The 19406-nt window shown below is 49.0% G+C and overlaps 1 protein-coding gene across 4 annotated transcripts in view; it reads left to right on the top strand.

Annotated features, from left to right (window-relative positions):
- The window catches only part of POLE3 (DNA polymerase epsilon 3, accessory subunit), a 199194-nt gene that overhangs the window by 13020 nt on the left and 166768 nt on the right, over window positions 1-19406 (top strand). For all 4 annotated transcript variants that reach the window (XM_030206000.1, XM_030206002.1, XM_030206001.1 and 1 more), the window contains one exon: window positions 13983-14063. In XM_030206000.1, the coding sequence (XP_030061860.1) occupies window positions 13998-14063 (66 nt within the window). In that variant the 5' untranslated portion in view covers window positions 13983-13997. The remainder of the gene's footprint in view (window positions 1-13982; window positions 14064-19406) is intronic.

The following is a 19406-nucleotide window of genomic DNA, read 5'->3' as shown; positions in this document are numbered from 1 at the left end:
TCCAGATGAGGGTACCTGTTTGCCACAGGACTTGGATGATCCTAAAGCGGTACGGATTTTTCACCGCGATGAGCTGCCAGCTCTCATTTCTGACGCCTTGCAGGCCCTTTCTATTGAAGATCCTGCCGAGGGCGATGCCTCCTCTGATAATCCTAGGGTGGCTAGTACTAAGAAGCCTTCTCAGGCTTTTTCTGTGCATGACTCCATCCAAGAGCTTATTTCAGCTCAATGGTCTGACCCTGATGGGCCTTTGAAGGTAGCCAGGGCTATGGGTCAGCTTTATCCTCTGAGTGAGGATCACTTGGCCCTTTTTGGGATGCCTAAAGTGGATGCGTTGGTCATGGCTGTGACTAAAAAGACCACTCTCCCGGTGGAGGGAGGGGTCGCTTTGAAGGATATGCAGGACCGGCGGCTAGAATCCACGCTGAAGCGGTCCTTTGAAATCTCGGACCTTTCCTTAAGGGTGGCTATTTGCAATTCCTGTGCAGCTCGGGCCTGTCTGTCCTGGTTACAGCAGGTGGTTGATCAGCCCTAGGATGGTTCAGGTGCCCTCTCTGAGGTTGGCCCGCATATGGAGTCTGCCCTCTCCTTTTTGGCTGATGCCCTTTTTGATCTGGTCAGAGCTTCAGCTAAGCAGATATCTGTGGCGGTTTCTGGCCGCCATTGTCTTTGGCTGCGGCATTGGGCGGCCTCTAAGCAAAAGCTGGTGAGGTTACCCTTTCGGGGCCTTCTGTTTATTTGGAGAGGAATTGGAGAAGATTGTTAAAGACCTAGGGGGACTCTAAGTCCCAATGGGTACCAGAGGATAGGCTGAGGCCGTCTTCCAGAAGTCCTGTTTTTCCCTCCTCTTCTAGGTCACGTTTCCACGAAGTTCGCAGGTATCGCCCGGGGCACTCTGCTGGGGTTCCTCAACGTGCCCGTTTTCAGCAGAGGAACCCCTTTCACTAGGACAAACGTTACGCAGCGGCCGGCCACCGGCCAGGAGTTCATGGGCATTCTTCACAATGACGGGACGTTGGTCCACTCGTCGATTCCTGCAGTAGGGGGTCGTCTTTTCCTCGAGGAGTGGACCAAGATTTCTTCGGATCAGTGGGTCCTAGACCCGAGCAGAGAAGGCTACCGATTGGAATTCGATGCCCCGGAGAGAGATGCTTTTATGGAGTCCCGATGCGGCACTGCCGTCAAACGGGCGGCAGTAGAGGACACCTTGCAAGCCTTGCTGCAACTTGGAGCGGTGGTTCCGGTGCCTCCCCCCGAACGTGGCTGCGGTCGCTACTCTATTTACTTTGTAGTCCCTCGAAAAGGCGGGTCTTTCAGACCGATCCTTGACTTACGAAGAATCAACGAGGCCCTAAGTGTGCGACACTTTCGCATGGAAACCCTTTGCTCTGTCACTGCGGCGGTACAGCCAGGAGAGTTTCTTACGTCTCTGGACCTCAAGGAAGCGTACTTGCACATTCCTATTTGGCCTCCGCATCAGCGGTTTCTCCGGTTTGTGGTGTTGGGCCAACATTTCCAGTTTCGATCCTTGCCTTTCGGCTTAGCCACAGCTCTCCGTACCGTTTCCAAGGTGATGTTGGTGATAGCTGCCTTTCTCAGGTGAGAGGGTATCAGAGTTCTATCTCGACGACTGGCTCGTCAGGGCGGATTCGGCAGACTACTACTACTACTTAACATTTCTAGAGCGCTACTAGGGTTACGCAGCGCTGTACAGTTTAACAAAGAAGGACAGTCCCTGCTCAAAGGAGCTTACAATCTAAAGGACGAAATGTCAAGTTGGAGCAGTCTAGATTTCCTGAATAGAGGTATAGTGGTTAGGTGCCGAAGGTGACATTGAAGAGTTGGGCTTTGAGTAAGGATTTGAAGATGGGCAGGGAGGGGGTCTGGCGTATGGGCTCAGGGAGTTTATTCCAAGCATGGGGCGAGGCGAGACAAAGGGCGGAGCCTGGAGTTGGCGGTGGTGGAGACGGGATACTGAAAGGAGGGATTTGCCTTGAGAGCGGAGGTTACGGGTAGGAACATAAGGGGAGATGAGGGTAGAGAGGTAAGGAGTGGCTGCAGATCGAGTGCATTTGTAGGTTAGTAGGAGAAGCTTGAACTGTATGCGGTACCTGATCGGAAGCCAGTGAAGTGATTTGAGGAGAGGGGTGATATGACTATATCGGTCCAGGCGGAAGATAAGACGTGCAGCAGAGTTCTGAACGGACTGAAGGGAGGATAGATGGCTAAGTGGGAGGCCAGTGAGGAGAAGGTTGCAGTAGTCAAGGCGAGAGGTAATGAGAGAGTGGATGAGAGTTCGGGTGGTGTGCTCAGAGAGGAAAGGGCGAATTTTGCTAATGTTATATAGGAAGAAGCGGCAGGTCTTTGCTGTCTGCTGGATATGCGCAGAGAAGGAGAGGGAGGAGTCTAAGATGACTCTGAGGTTGCGGGACGATGAGGGTGTTATCAACGGAGATAGAGAGTGGAGGGAGGGAGAGGAGAAGTGGGTTTGGGTGGGAAGACAATAAGCTCGGTCTTGGCCATGTTCAGTTTCAGGTGGCAGTTGGACATCCAGGCAGCAATGTCGGATAAGCAGGCCGATACTTTGGCCTGGGTTTCCGCAGTGATGTCTGGTGTGGAGAGATAAAGCTGGGGAACACAATAATAATGGGTGTTCTCAATTACCCCAATGTTCACTGGGTAAATGTAACAGGGCATGCTAGGAAGGTAAAATTTCTTGACGGAAGACTGCTTTATGGAGCAGCTGGTACAGGAGCCAACAAGAGGATGAAAAATTCTAGACCGAGTCCTTAGTGGAGCGCATGATCTGGTGCAGGAGGTAGTGGTGCTGGGAGCCGCTTCATAACAGTGGTCATTAATATGATCATATTTGATATTGGCTTTGGAGTAAGTACACACAGGAAATCCAATACATTAGCATTTAATTTTCAAAAAGGAGACTATGATAAATTGAGAAGAATAGTGAAAAAAAAAAGCTTAGAGGAGCAGCTGTGATGGTCAAAAATTTATATCAGGCGTGGATGCTGTTCAAAAATACCATCCTGGAAGCTCAGGCCAGTTTATCGCATGTATTAAAAAAAAGGAAGAATGAAGGCCAAACGACGGCCAGCATGGTTAAAAAGTGAGGTGAAGGAAGCTATTAGAACTAAAAGAAAATCCTTCAGAAAATGGAAGAAGGATGTGACTAAAAATAATAAGAAACAGCATAAGAAGCAAAGCACTGATAAGGAAAGCAAAGAGAAATTTTGAAAAAATAATTGCATTGGAGACAAAACCACATAGTAAAAACTTTTCAGGTATATTAGAAGCAAGAAGCTGGCAAAAGAATCTGTTGGACCTCTAGATGACCGAGGGGTGAAAGGGGCGATGAGGGAAGACAAAGCCATAGCGGAGAGATTCAATGAATTCTTTGCTTCAGTCTTCACCGAGGAAGATTTGGGAGAGATACCAGTGCTAGAAATGATATTCATAGCTGATGAGTCAGAGAAACTGAGTGAAATCTCTGTAAACCTGGAAAAAGTAATGGGGCAATTTTACAAACTGAAGAGTAGCAAATTGCCTGGACTGGATGCTATTCATCCCAGAGTACTGATTAGAATTGAAAAATGAACTTGCAGAACTATTGTAAGCAATATATAGTTTAATTATCATTAAAATCAAGCATGGTACAGTGTCACGTCTGTGGCCGTGACCACCCTCAGCCTTACCTTCTTTCTGGGGGTCAGCAGCTCTGCTGGATTCTGTCTGTGTTTGTGTTAGTCTTGCCTTTGTCCTGGTGTGCTGGCTGCTTCCAGCATGAACCTGATTGCTTCACTAGACCTCACCTGTGTGGGCTATGTCTCTCTAGGGAGCCAGCATCTAAGATGGCTGCCACCGGCTCTGTGCCAGCTTCCAAGATGGCTCCTGCTTGTCTTTCCTGTGGGCTCACTCCTATGTGTGCCAAGCCTCTCTTTGGGGTCAAGGTACTTCCTGCTGCTGGTGACCTCATCAGTGAGAGCCTTCATAAGGAAGTGCTGTGCTGGCATTCTGGGCCTTTGCATTGGTGTTATGCTCTTAGGCCAGGTCAGGTCAGTAAGTGTCTTCTGCACTACTGCTTAGCCTTTCTCTGGGTTCCAGCCCAGCTTCGCTCTGTGTCTGTTGTCTTCCTGTGGGGGGTTCTTCCCTGCCTCTGCGTGTCTGTGGACTGTGGGTCCTTCCTGGCTTATCCTGTGTTTGGGGTGAAGCCTCTGTTCCTGGCTTACTCTGTGTTTGGAGGGAAGCCTCTGCTCCTGGCTTACTCTGTGTTTGGGGTGAAGCCTCTGTTCCTGGCTTACTCTGCCTGTTCTCCAGTCTGCCCAAGACCCTTGGCCTGTTATTCCTGGTTTGCTCTCTTTTACCCTGAACCCTGCCTTGCCTAGCCTGTGTGCCTACCCTGCTTGTATATCCTGAATCCTGTATCTGTCTAGCTAGTGTGTATTTCCTGGGTGGTTATTCTTGTATCCTGTCTCCACCTAGCTAGAGGGTTTACCCTGTGGGTATTCCCGGATCCCCGTTCTGCCTAGTGTGTTGCTACCCTAGTCCTTGCTCCTGCTAGCTTCTGTACGCCTTGTGTTCCTTGGTCTGTCTTCTGGGTCTTGCTAGTGGCTGTGCAGCAGCACCCTGTCTGAGTCTAGTTCCGTGCCCTGTCGCCCTCATGTATCCCAGACCCAGGGTGGGTCCTCTGGATCGTCAGTTCCTGCCTTATTCTGCAAGTCCTGCCGGCCGCCTGCACTTTGGAGCTCAACTCCGGAGGAACGGTGGCTAAGTGCAGGTGAAGCTGTTCCTGTCTCATCTGTTCTAGTTGACTGCCTTGTACTACTCCAGTCCAGAGTTCCAGTACTGCTCTTCTGTGTTTCCAGTCCCGAGGTGGTCTTGCCTGCCGCTGCCGCTCCTCGGCGGTGGCCCAAGGGCTCACGAAATCCAGTCCTGCCTCGAGGACCTGACAGAATGCCAAGGCCCTCGAGAACGCAACATACAGGAAGATTGGAGGGTGGCCAATGTCAGGTAATCTGGGAAATTATAGACTGATGAGCCTGATGTTGGTGCTGGGCAAAGTGATAAGAGACGATTATAAGAACAAAATTACAGAGCATATTCAAAAGCATGGATTAATGAGAGAAAGCCAACATGGATTTAGTGAATGGAAATCTTGCCTCACCAATCTACTTCGTTGCTTTGAAGGCGTGAACAAATGTAGATAAAGGTGAATGTGTTGATATTGTGTATCTGGATTTTCAAATGGCATTTGGCAAAGTACCTCATGAAAAATCCAGAGTAAATTGGAGAGTCATGGGATAGAAGGTAGTGTCCTATTGTGGATTAAAAATTGCACCTTCCTTCCTTATGACACTTTCAGGCTTTTACACCTTCCAACAATTGCCTTTCCCACTTCTAAGATGGCCGCCGTATAGCAGACGCAGGAGCCGTTGGCTCCTGATGCCATCGCCGCAATCGTCCGTTGCGTGGCCGTGATCTGGCCAGATCTTTTCGACCACTACCCCGTGTGGGCTGCTGCGGAGCTCTGATCATCTTTGGGTCGGTTCCTGCTTGTTTTTCTGTCACCGTTAGTGACACTGAGGGAGGCCGATGCCGGGAGGGTCCAGGCCTGAAGCACCGTGGAAAAACTCATTGGTGGGGCTCAGTGCAGGGTTCATTAGCTGCGCTTAATGCTGTGGTCCCGTCGCAGGAAGGCCAGCGGCCACGGAGTCGCGATCCTGTCAGCGGGAGTGGAGCATGGAGTGGTGGAATAGAAGGAGGACTGAGTGATCCCAGAACCATTGACTGGCCTAGTCTGCCCTGCTCCTCATCGACGTTGCTGCAACCCAACCGCCTACTATCAGAGGCCTGACCGGTACGCTTTTGCAGTCGGGGCAATCTCTGTCGGCGTTGCCTCCTGGTACTGACGACGCCCAGCTGAAGGGGGCTGCCTGGCTTTCGATCGCCTCTGGTATCCCGAATTGGTTGAGCCCTCTTCATTTCGTCCTTCGTCCAGCACCGAGCTCTACAATGGACTAACAGCTGATGAGCTCTTTCCTACTGCCTTCACTGTTTCGTCTGCTGGAGTACCTGGAGAACGGTTCCTAGCCATGATGGGACAATCTTCATCATTGGCCTCCCGCAAGATCTGATGATCTGTGTCTCGGCGAGTCAAGATCTGATTCTGTCCTATTTTTCTTTCCTTTCTTTTCTTTTTGTGTTCTTTTCCCTACCTGCTGCTCATTTGCTTAATGTTTTGTATTTATATTCCCTTCCCTTTTGCCTTCAACTGTCATTGTAATTCTTTTTTCCTTAATTCATTGTAAGCCATTTTGGGGCTGTGTTACGTGGCAAAAAGCGGTGTATAAATTATCTAAAATAAATAAACATTTATTAGAGCCCTTCAGTGTAGCCTACAACAATATCTCTGCTCATTCAATGGGAGGAGCCCATTTAGCATACATTCAACTTCCATGTTGCTATGCAGTCTGAAATCCTGGTGTATTATAGTGGTGGTATTTTGGAAGAGGCAGCATGTTGGCCTGCAGGGCCCTTTGTGAAGGTCATATTAGCAGTGTTGAGGTGAGTGGCCATTGTGCTGATTGTACTCTTTCTCCTTAGTCTCCTCCTCCTCTCTTGCATCCCTCTCCGTTAAGGCTGATAGGAGAAAAACAGGAATCTGCATCTTTATTCTCTTCCATTAGTTTTTTTTTTTTACATTTGATTGTACAATACAGTCGACTATACAACTTTGGCTATATGTTCAAACTTAAGAATTGAGACAGCAGAAGACAAAAAGGAACAAGCCAGCAGCGTCTTAGCACACTGGCTGAGAAACACAGCTATATATTTTGTGTTGATATGTTTGGCCTTTGTTTGTTTATTTAATAGTCATTGTTCAGTGTGATGGAAATAAAATACCTATTTTATTTTTTTGCGTTCAGTATTTAAATTTGCACTTTTCCTTGAGATGCCACTTAATATGAAATGTAAACAAATTATATGGTGGTTGTATTACCACCATTTCCTAATGACTATTCTACCATTCAGTTAAATCTGAAAGAACATAACCAAAGTGTCTGTAAGCATAGTGAGTCTGTCCTGTAATTGTTTTTGTATGCTTTTTATCATTATGATGGAATTCTGTCTGGCTTAATATGGAGTATTGTTAACTGCTTTGTTTGCTACTTTCCTTTGAAAGTTGATATGTTAAAACCTCATAAACTTTAACTGGGCTACATAAAGCTTTCGCTTCTCTTCTCCCACTGTGGGAGTATGGTCCTCTTAAGGAGGCTTGGAGTAGAGATCTTGGGTATGACTTGGAGGGGTTGGACTTTCCTAAATTGCTCAAGGCTATCCCGAAGCAGGTCTTCAGTGCTGAACTCCAAGAGAGTCAATACCATGTAATTCATAGAGCATTATATATCACAGTTCCAGGCCTTTAGAGTGGGTTGGGCGCCTCTAGCTTAATATTCCACATGCTTGGGAGGACAATATTTTCTTTCTCGCCTTCTGGAGCTGTAATAGTATCCAGGCTTTTTGTAGGACACTTCATAGATACTTTCAACATATAGCCTTTTCTTGGAAGGGAGTATTTTTGGCTAAGTGGGAAGCTTATGGGATTCCTGGTAAAGTTTCTCGCTTATTTCTTAGTAAAGCCTATGCATTGGGGAAGAAGTGTATACTTAACCATTGGTTGAAGGATGAGCCTCCCTCTTTTTGGTTTTGGAGGAGCAGGTTACATGCCTTAATGTTATGAGAGGCGAGGGCTGCCCAAGCTATCCAAAGAAGAAACAAGGCTTTTTTTTTTTTGTCTGTTTTGGAATTATTTACAAAATATCTCACATAAGGCCAGAAGCACAGTCTTGAACACATTCCACAGCTTATCATGACTTTATTATTGTCTCTCAATAGGCTGTCTCGGGGTCCTCTACCTGGGTTAGGTGGGGAGGGGGGTTAGAGAATATTAGACACTCATTTTAATAGATGGTCTGGAGTCATAAGAGTCCAGACAACGGGCCGTCTTAATTGTATTTTCGAGGAATGAAGGTTATGGGGTTGGGTGATGGTGGGATGTTCACAAAGGTGGGATCATACATTTCTGCTGTTTTATACTGTATGATGCTTGTTAATTGTTTTTTCATTTTTATGCAATAGACTATTGACTTTTCTTGTCATCAGCAGCAGATGAATCCATTACGAATGGGTTGTGTCCACTTACCAGCAGGGCGAGATAGAGAACACTGAAAACCATAGTGCCTCTAGGACGGCTAGCTCCGTCTGCCTCTCAGTATTTCTCTATCTCCCAGCAGGGTAGGACGCAGCTTGTTCAGCTCCTTGAAAATTTCTTCCTGGGGAGGCTTCTGTGCTTGGCCAGTTGAGCTGGGGTGTTGTGGCTGGTGGTGCCCACTTTAAAGGCACATAGGTTCGCCCTTTCCCTGCCTTACCCATTGTGGATGCAGGCACATAGGTTCGCCCTGTCCCTGCCTTTCCCACCCTCTACTGTCTCCGGAGAACCTCTGTAGCTGTTTGCCTCCAACTTTCCTCACAGCGTAAAAAAAAAACAAAACACGCTTTTTATGCGCTGCTATTCTGAGGCTTTTATTGACGTGCAGTGTGACCGGAGCTCGGTGGACTCGGCCCTTTGAGGTAAGAGCGGTACTTAGCTCCTCCAGGGAGGGCCCGCAGACGGCGTTCCGATCGGGGTGATTTTGGGGCGAAGCCGCCATTTTGTATTTTATTCCGCCGTTTTTTGGTGATGGCTGCTGAGGGAGTTAAGCTCTGTTCCTGTTGTGGCAAGCGCAGATCAGCAGTGGGGCTCTGTAAAACGTGCTGTATAGACGGTAGAGCCAGTACGAGCATGGCGAGCTATGAGTCTTCCCGCTCAATGGAGCTGGCAGCGGGTGCCATCTTGGAAGCGCCGCATGGCTCGACCCCCGCGGTTGCGGAGGAGTCAGTGAGCAGAGGGGCGCCTCAGGCCGAGCCTACCAGAAGAGCTCTGTTCCGCGTAGCTCCTAATTCGGAGACGGGCGGTCAGGCTGAGTTTTTCTCCCCTGAGTTTGTGCTTATTTTACATAAAGCCTTCATGCTGAAAAGAGCTCTGCCGCAGGTGTCTGACACTGCGTTGCTACCTACTACTAGGTCTCCCTCCGACTGATGATGACCTGGGGCAGATGTCAGAAGTGGATGCCCCTGAGCGTTGGATGCACGCTAAACATAGGTAAATTCCCCATAGGAGAGTGGCGCACCCCCCCCCCCCCCCCCCCCCCCCCCCCGTGGTCGGGCTGTGGGGACTCTGAGGGATCTGGCAGGCCTTCATGGTCTGAGGAGCCAGAGGAAGGTGCCAGTTTGCCACTGGATCTGGATGATCCCACTGCGGTTCGGATTTTCCACCGCGATGAGCTGCCAGTGCTGATCTCTGATGCCTTACAGGCCCTCTCTATTGATGATCCTGTTCAAGGCGAGGCCTCCTCTGGTAATCCGAGGATGGCGAGTACTAAGAAGTCTGCTCGAGCCTTTCCTTTGCATGACTCCATACAAGAGCTTATTTCTGCTCAATGGGCTGACCCAGAGGGGCCCTTGAAAGTGGCCAGGGCAATGGGGCATCTTTACCCTCTGAGTGAGTATCACTTGGCCCGTTTTGGGATGCCTAAAGTGGATGCCCTATTCACAGCTGTGACAAAAAAGAACACCCTCCCAGTAGAGGGAGGGGTCGCCCTGAAGGACATTCAGGACCGGCGCCTGGAATCAGCGCTAAAACGGTCCTTTGAGATCGGGCCTAACCTTAAGGGCGTCTGTTTGCAGTTCTTATGCTGCTCGAGCCTGTCTTTCTTGGTTACAACAGGCAGTGGAACAGCCCGTGGATGGTGCAGAGTCCCTCGCTGAGGTTGCACCGCGCATGGAGTCGGCCTTGTCATTTTTAGCTGACGCCCTCTATGATCTGGTCAGAGCTTCGGCTAAACAGATGTCTATGGCGGTGTCCGCCCGCCGCCTTCTATGGCTACAGCATTGGGTGGCTGACATGGCCTCTAAGCAAAGGCTGGTGAAGTTGCCCTTTCAGGGACTTCTGTTATTTGGAGAGGATTGTTAAAGACCTGGAGAATGCTAAACCCCAGCGGTTACCTGAGGATAGGCCGCGCCCTTCTTCCAAGGGTCAGGTGGTTCCCTCCTCCTCTAGACCTCGCTTCCGTGAAGCTAGAAGGTATCGCCCGGGGCGCTGTGCTGGGTTTACTCAACGTGCCCGTTTTCAGCAGAGGAACTCCCTTCGCTCGGACATGCGATCCGCAGCGGCCGGTGCTAGGCCTGGAGTTCAAGGGCGACCCTCTCAATGATGGTGCGCCGGTCCACTCCTCCTTTACAGCTGTAGGAGGACGCCTTTCCCTCTTTCTAGTGGACCAAGATTACCTCGGATCAGTGGGTCCTGGACCTGATCAGAGAAGGTTACCGATTGGAATTCAATGCCCCGGTGAGAGACGTGTTTTTGGAGTCCCGATGCGGTACTGCCATCAAACGGGCAGCAGTAGAGGAGACCCTACAAGTCTTGTTGCACCTTGGGGCGGTGATCCCTGTGCCTCCCGCCGAACACGGCTGCGGTCGTTACTCCATTTACTTTGTGGTGCCGCGAAAAGGCGGGTCTTTTCGGCCCATTCTCGACTTGATGGAAGTCAACAAGTCTCTGAGTGCGGCATTTTTACATGAAAACCTGCGCTCCGTCATTGCAGCAGTACAGCCAGGAGAGTTCCTCACGTCTCTGGACCTAAAAGAAGCTTACTTGCACATATCTATTTGGCCCCTGCACCAACGGTTCCTCCGATTTGCGGGGTTGGGGAGACATTTCCAGTTTCGGGCCTTGCCTTTTGGCCTCGCCACAACTCCCCGAACCTTTTCTAAGGTAATAGTGGTAGTAGCTGCCTTTCTCAGGCAAGAGGGTATCCGGGTTCACCCGTACCTAGACGACTGGCTCATCAGAGTGGACTCGGCAAAAGAGAGTCATCATGTCACAGCCAGAGTGGTCTCAGTACTGCAATCTCTGGGCTGAGTCGTCAATATACCCAAAAGTCACCTGATCCCCTCACAATCTCTAGAATATTTGGTGGTCCGGTTCGACACGGCCTCGGGGTTTGTTTATCTACCTGACCAAAGGCGGTGCAAGCTTCAGAATAAGGTCCGTCTGCTCCTGAGGATGCCTCGCCCGCGAGCTTGGGACATTATTCAGCCGTTGGGGTCGATGACGGCCACATTGGAAGTGGTGCCATGGGCGAGAGCGCATATGAGACCTCTGAAGCTTGCCTTGCTTCAATGATGGTCTCTGATGTCCCAGGATTATCAATGCAGACTCGTGTGGCTCCCTGCAGCCCGACTCAGTATGGAGTGGTGGCTCTCTGACAGCATGCTGTGGCGAGGAATTCCGCTAGCGCTTCCGAATTGGTGCCTGGTGGTAACGGATGCCAGCCTGAAGGGCTGGGGAGCACATTGCCAAGGAAGCTATGCCCAGGGTCTATGGACACCCGAGGAAACGGGGTGGTCTATCAATCGCTCAGAACTGAGAGCGATATTTCAGGTGCATCTGGCCTTTCACAAAACCCTGGAGGGACTGGCTGTCAGAAATCTGTTGGACAATACGACAGCAGTGGCCTACATAAATCGACAAAGTGGCACTCAGTGCAGAGCACTGGCCGCGGAGGCCGCTCTAATTTGCCACTGGGCCGAGCTACATCTGCAGTTTCTGTCAGCAGCTCACATAGTAGGTCAGAGCAACGTGCAAGCCGATTTTCTAAGCAGGCATCGAATCGACCCAGCGGAGTGGGAACTGGCAGACGAAGTGTTCCTTCAGATCTGTGCCAAATGGGGAAAGCCTGTAATGGATCTTATAGCGTCAAGCACAAATGCCAAAGTCCCGTCCTTTTTCAGCAGACGGAGAGATCCTCGCTCGGCGAGGTTGGATGCCTTGGCTCAACCCTGGCCTCCGGGCCTCCTGTATGTGTTCCCTCCTTGGCCCTTATTAGGGCGGCTCCTCCTGCGAATTTGGCTACATCAAGGAGTGGTGATCCTCATTGCCCCGGATTGGCCCAGGCAGCCATGGTATACGGACCTCCGGCGGATTCTGGTGGAGGCTCCCCTTCCTTTGCCTCTGGTTCCAAACCTGTTGACGCAGGGCCCGGTGACCATGGAGGATCCATGCCGCTTTGGTCTTACAGCATGGCTATTGAGAGGGCGCAATTGAGAGACCAGGGCTATTCTAACAAGGTCATCTCCACTTTCTTGCAGGCCCACAAGCGTTCCATGTCCGTTGCCTATGCTCAGATCTGGCGCCAGTTTGAGGCTTGGTGTGCTAAAGCGATCACACCCATGCGGGCTTCTGTCTCGCCGATACTTGACTTTCTGCAGGATGGTTTACAAAAAGGCTTGGCCTATAATTCCCTGCGTGTTCAAGTGGCAGCATTGTCATGCTTTCGGGGGAAGGTCGCTGGCCTCTCCCTGGCTTCACATCCGGTCATTGCATGGTTTCTGAGAGGGGTGCTTTGGCTCCGGCCTCCCGTGCGGGCCCCTTGCCCGGCCTGGAACCTGGGGCTAGTATTAAAGGCTCTTCATTGTTCGCCCTTTGAGCCGCTGAAGTGAGCTTCGGAGAAGGATGTGACTCTAAAGACGGTCTTTTTGGTGGCCATTGCATCAGCGAGACGGGTATCTGAGCTCCAGGCGCTGTCCTGTCGAGACCCTTTTCTGCAATTCTCAGATTCCGGAGTAACGGTACATACTGTGCCTTCCTTCATGCCTAAGGTGGTTTCAGCGTTTCACCTAAACCAGCCTATCTATTTGCCCTCCTTTACTAGGGAGGAGTTTCCAGAATCCTTTGGGCAGTTGCACCTCCTGGATGTGCGTCGGGCTCTGTTGCAATATCTGCGCATGTCAAATGCTTTCAGGACCTCTGAGCACCTTTTTGTATTATTGTCAGGTCCTCGCAGAGGGTCTCCAGCGTCTAAAGTCACTATAGCCTGTTGGCTTAAGGAAGCCATTTTTTCTGTATATCTGCTGTCTGGCTGGCCTCTGCCTGACGCCTTTAAGGCTTATTCCACAAGAGCAATTTCCTCCTCTTGGGCTGAAACTGGAGCACTCTCTCTTCAAGAGATATGTAGTGCAGCAACTTGGGCTTCTAAGCTTTCTTTTGCCCGACATTACAGGCTGGATGTGGCTGCCAGGAGGGACGCGCTTTTTGGAGCACAAGTGCTGGCGTGTGGTGTGACTTGTTCCCGCCCTATCTAGGGATTGCTTTGATACATCCCATTCGTAATGGATTCATCTGCTGCTGATGACAAGGAAGGGAAAATTAGGTTCTTACCTTGGTAATTTTCTTTCCTTTAGTCACAGCAGATGATTCCATGATACCTCCCTGATTGACTCTGTTTTGTGTTCGGTTTTTCCTGCAGACATGTTCCCTCATTGGGAGAAGTTATAAAAAAGTCTTCAGGATTTCTGTTCTGTTGCAGGAGGTTGAGTTCGTCCCTCCTTTGTGTTATTGCTTCTGTTCTGGGGCGTTCGTTCGATGTGAGGAAAGTTCATATTATGCTACTTTGCGGTTTAACACTGCTTTGGAAGCTTCAAAATACTGAGAGGATGATGGAGCTAGCCGTCCTAGAGGCACTATGGTTTTCAGTGTTCTCTATCTCCCCCTGCTGATAGGTGGACACAACCCATTCGTAATGGATTCATCTGCTGTAACTAAAGGAAAGAAAATTACCAAAGTAAGAACCTAATTTTCCCTTGTCAAGTATTAGTGTCCTGCAGTTTGCTGTATGGTTATTCTGATCCTGAATAAAAAAAAAAAAATACTGTTCAGCCTTAAATACCTCATAAACCATAGTATACTTTTAACATATTGTAGCTTCTTCATGCATTATTTTTCCCCATCTAATTATAATAATGAAAAGTAATTCTAAAGCAAAATTTGATTAGTAAAGACACTTAATATTGCCTTAAATTTTTGTATTTAGTTGTAGGTGTTAGCAATGGCAGAGAGACCAGAGGACTTGAACTTGCCCAATGCTGTCATCACTAGGATAATTAAAGATGCAGTAAGTATTCTTAGTAGTGTGTATTGGAGGGGAAGGTTGATCTGGATGACAAAAAAGAAATCAAAACTTTTATAGTTAAGCTGTAATTTAACCTAATATATGAAATACCATATTGGTTGAGACCAAGGGTCTATCAGGCCCCAGCATTCTGCCCCTAACAATGGCCAGTCTCAGTCATAAATACCTGGTAGGATTCCAGCAGTTTTTGAGGGCTGCAAACAGGTTGTGGTTCAGAATGTCCTTAATATGCATGATATTTATTTGCTAAAGAGACCTCTGAGGGTTTTATCTCCATCAGAGAGTTCTGTCACCAAAAGAACACTTATGGTGATATTTCCAACCCATATCTTTATAGAAATGTAGCAAATTATTTGAGGAGTTAGATTACTGTTTTATATTTGAAGAAACAGTATCCTAAATAAGGGGGAGGCGGGGACAAAGCAAAAATGGACCTATGAAGATACAGGTTGGAAAAGTCATCATTATGAGATCTTTTGGAGATAGAGCCCTCTGATGGTCTCTCCCCCTCCACCCCATAAAAGAAAATATCTGATGTTGTCGTGGGTGTCTTTTTTTTTTTTAAATGAGATAAACTTGATAGATTTCCTCTGTAATATTTGCCTATTACATACGTTAGGTCTTTATTCGTATTCTGTTCAATTCAGTCCCGAATAGTGCCCTGAATACATTTATTCTTATTTGACCTAATAGCAATTTAAATTTGAATGCAAATAATCTGGGGCTCTACTGTGCTTAGTTCTACTGAAATAAACACTTCATCTTTGATTTCATGTTGCTTCTTTTATTTGTTACGTTAAAGTTCAATGCCCATTATTTGTATTTGGTCAAATTTATTTTATTTATTGCACTTGTATCCCACGTTTTCCCACCTATTTGCAGGCTCAATGTGGCTTACAAAGATCTGTTATAGCAGCGCCATAACAGGTAAGAAATACAATTGGTGTATCAAAGAGATAGAAGAAGACAAGAAGATCTGGTTATGCAGCTGTATAGTGAGACATTTTGAATAAAGGAGTGTAAGGGTTGTGTTCGAGTGGTTATGGGTTCTCGTGGTAGGCTTTGTTAAAGAGAGGTTTTCAAAGTTTTGCGGAAGCTATTTAATTCGTTGATCATTTTCAAGTGAGTTGGTAGTTCATTCCACTTCTTCGTACTCATGTAAGAAAAGCTGGACGCATGTGTTAGTTTGTATTTGACCCCTTTACAGCTGGGGAAGTGTAGGTTGAGAAAGGTGCGGGAAGATCGTTTAGCATTTCTGGGTGGAAGGTCCACTAGGTCTAGCATGTATGCCGGGGCTTCTCCATGAATGATTTTATGAACAATCATGCATATCTTGAACATGGTACGTTCTTTCAGTGGGAGCCAGTGTAGGTTCTTTCTTAGGGGTTTTGCACTTTCATATTTTGTTTTGACAAATATGAGTCTAGCTGCGGTATTCTGGGCCGTCTGGGGTTTCTTGATGGTCTGTTCTTTACAGCCAGCGTAGAGTGAGTTGCAATAGTCCAGGTGACTTAGTACCAGGGATTGTTCCAGGTTTCGAAAGATGACCCTAGGGAAGAAAGGTTTTACTCTTTTGAGTTTCCACATGGAGTGGAACATTTTCTTCGTTGTATTCTTCACATGGTTTTCAAGTGTGAGATTTCGGTCAATGGTGACTCCCAGAATTTTCAGGCTGTTTGAGATGGGGAGGGAAACGTTGGGGATGGTTATGGTGGTGAATTTATTTGTGTTATGTTGTGAGATTAGTACAAGACACTGTTTTTTTTCTGCATTGAGTTTTAGCTGGAATGCATCCGCCCAGGAGTGCATGATTTGGAAGCTTTGGTTGATTTCGTTGGTAATTTCCTTTAGGTCCTGTTTGAATGGGATATAGATCGTGACATCATCTGCATATATGTATGGGTTAAGGTTTTGATTGTCTAATAGCTTGGCTAGTGGTATCATCATTAGGTTAAAGAGGGTTGGTGAGAGGGGGGATCCTTGGGGAACTCCACATTCAGGTATATATGGGTCTGATATCGCCGTTTTAGTTGTTACTTGGTATGATGTAGCTGTCAGGAATCCTACATTATTCGTATTTGGCTGAATAGTAAAATATACTGTTCGGTACAGCTCTAATTATACATGTTTCTGAGAATCAGCTCAACCTTTCTGCATGAATGGGTTGTTATCCCTTCCTACCAGGAGATGGAGGTAGAGAGACTGAATTCTACCAGTGACCTCATTGGTATTTAAGCTGTGGTGCCCCCTGGAGATTGCAGTATTTTTCTCTCTATTCACAGGTGATAGATTTCTGTTCTATGCTCCTGAGTCCCTGGCCTAGCTCCCCACTTTGCTGGTCACGGCTGCACAACATGGTTGAGCCACTCCTAGGTTTACAGACTTGTTTGTACCTAGTAGAAAATGATGTGGGGACAAAGTTTGTTCCCGTGAGCTCTGTCAGATCCCATCCGTACAAGCCTCAAACAGTTCTGATTTTATGTATCATTTTATTAAAGTATAAAAAGAAACAATATTCTGTACAACTGTCATTTTCTTGTCATCAAGCAGATGCAGCCATTACAGATGGGTTGTGTCCATCAACCAGCAGAGGGAGATAGAGAGCACACTTTTTTCAGTGCCTCATACCAGCTTGCTCCACTGCCTCTCTTCAGTATTCTCTATCTCCCCTAGCAGAGTGGCTGCAGCTTCTTCGAGCTCCATCTAAAATCTGCCTGGAGGTTGCTCCTGTGCTTTTGCCAGTTGTTAGCAGGGGTGTTGGAGGGTATAGCAGCTTCACTTTAAAGGCACATAGGTTCGCCCTTTCCCTGCCTTACCCATACCTCCGTGGATGTGGACACATTGCTTAGCTTTCCCTGTCCTTCCCCACCAACAGTGGATGCAGGCACATAGGTTTGCCCTTTCCCTGCCTTTCCCACTCACCTGAGCCTCTGGAGTTCTATTTACCTCTGCTTTCCTCACAGCGTTTAAAAAAAAAAAAAAAAGTCGCGTCGCACTTTGGCGCTTAGACGCTGGAACAGAGGTTTTTCCTTGCCTTTTTCTGTGGGACCGGAGCTGTGATACTCGGTCCAGTGAGGTAAGAGTGTTTTCTGACTCCTTCGGGGTGGGCCCGCGATCGGGGTGCTTTTGGCGCGAACCGCCATTTTGAATTTTACCGCCGTTTTCGGCGATGGCTGTGGAGACAGTAAAGCGCTGTTCCAAGTGTGGCAAGCGCAGATCAGCAGCGGGGCTCTGTAAATCGTGCTGTACAGACGTTAGAGCCGGCTCGAGCATGGCGAGCGACGATTCTTCGTGCTCTGAGCTGGCAGCGGGCGCCATTTTGAATTTACCACATGGCGCGACCTCCGCTGAGACGGAGAGTCCTGAGCCCGGGTGGAGGCCTCGGAGTGAGGCTGATATGGGAGCTACTAGCCCCGACAGAGATCTGGGTGCCCAGGGTGAGTTTTTCTCCCCTGATTTTGTCTTATTAATGCATAAAGCATACATGCTTAAAAGAGCTCTCCCACAAAGCCTGCCACGGGCCTCTTCTAATGCCCCTCCGGTGGATGCTAGCCTGGGTATGCCCTCTGAGGCGTTATTCCCTGATAATTGGCAGAATATGAAGCGCAGAAGGGCTCATTCCCCTTCAGAGAGTGCTGCACCTCCTTCCCCCCCCCCCCCCCCCCCCCCCCCCCCCCGTGGGCGGGCTGCGAGGATTCGGAGGACTCTGGCAGGCCTTCATGGTCTGAGGAGCCAGAGTCTGGTGCAGAAGTGACTCAGGATCTGGACGATCCCTCCGCGGTGAGGATTTTCCACCGGGATGAGCTGCCAGCGCTTATTTCTGATGCCCTGCAGGCTCTCTATTGAGGACCCTGCAGTGGCACAGCCTCCTCTGTGAATCCTAGGATGGCTAGTACCAAAAAGCCTGTTCGAGCCTTTCCTTTGCATGACTCCATCCAAGAGCTTATTTCTGCTCAATGGCCTACATAAAACGACAAGGTGGCACTCAGTGCAGAGCTCTAGCCGCGCAGGCCGAACAAATTTGCCACTGGGCCGAGCTGCATCTACAGTTTCTGTCGGCAGCTCACATTGCAGGTCAGAGCAACGTGCAAGCCGATTATCTAAGCAGGCATCAGATCGATCCAGCGGAGTGGGAACTTGCAGACGAAGTGTTCCTGCAGATATGTGCCAAGTGGGGCAAGCCTGTGATGGATCTAATGGCGACAAGCTCCAATGCCAAAGTCCCGTGCTTCTTCAGCAGACGGAGAGATCCTCGTGCGGCGGGGTTGGATGCCTTGGCTCAAACCCTGGCCTCCGGTCCTACTGTATGTGTTCCCTCCGTGGCGAGTGCTCCTGCGGATTCGGCTGCATCCAGGAGAAGTGGTTCTCGTCGCCCCGGATTGGCCCAGGAGGCCTTGGTATGCAGACCTCCGACAGATGCTCGTAGAGGATCCCCTTCAGTTACCTCTGGTTCCCAACCTGTTGTCACAGGGTCCGGTGACCATGGAGGACGGCGGCCGATTTGGTCTTATGGCCTGGCGATTGAGAGGGCGCAATTGAGAGGCAGAGGCTATTCCAATAAAGTAATTACCACTCTCCTGCAAGCCCGCAAGCGTTCCACTTCCGTGGCTTATGCCAGGATTTGGCGCCAGTTTGAAGTCTGGTGTGCTTCCAGAGAGATCACACCCTTGCGGGCGCCTGTCTCGCCGATTCTGGACTCTTTGCAGGATGGTGTACAAAAAGGCTTGGCCTATAATTCCCTGCAGGTGCAAGTGGCAGCATTGGCCTCCCTGCGTGGCAAGGTTGAAGGCGTGTCTTTAGCTGCTCATCCGGATGTGGCACGGTTTCTTAGAAGAGTGCTTCGGCTCCGTCCTCCTGTGCGTGCACCTTGTCCAGCTTGGAACCTGGGGCTAGTGCTGAAGGCCCTTCAGGGTGTGCTCCCTTTGAACCGCTTCGGCGTGCTTCAGAGAAAGATTTGACACTGAAGGCCATCTTGTTAGTGGCCATTACTTCGGCGAGACGGGTGTCAGAGCTCCAGGCGCTGTCCTGTAGAGACCCTTTTCTGCAGTTTTCAGAGTCCGGGGTCACGGAGGATGACTTAATTCCCTCCAGTTTCATGTTTTGGAGGATGAGTTTATTCCCTCCAGTTATGTCTCAGTGGAGGATGAGTTTATGCCCTCCGGGAGGATGTTTCATTCCCTCCATTCTGAGTTAATGCCCTTGGTTGTAGGGCTATCGTTCGCTGTGAGGAAAGCTCATGTTATTCCCATTGCGGTTTGCCATACTGCTTTGGAAGCTTCAAATACTGAAGAGAGGCAGTGGAGCAAGCTGGTATGAGGCACTGAA

The sequence above is a fragment of the Microcaecilia unicolor genome, chromosome 6 (assembly GCF_901765095.1).
Source record: "Microcaecilia unicolor chromosome 6, aMicUni1.1, whole genome shotgun sequence".
Lineage (NCBI taxonomy): Eukaryota > Metazoa > Chordata > Amphibia > Gymnophiona > Siphonopidae > Microcaecilia > Microcaecilia unicolor.
This window is presented reverse-complemented; position numbering and strand designations above follow the sequence as displayed.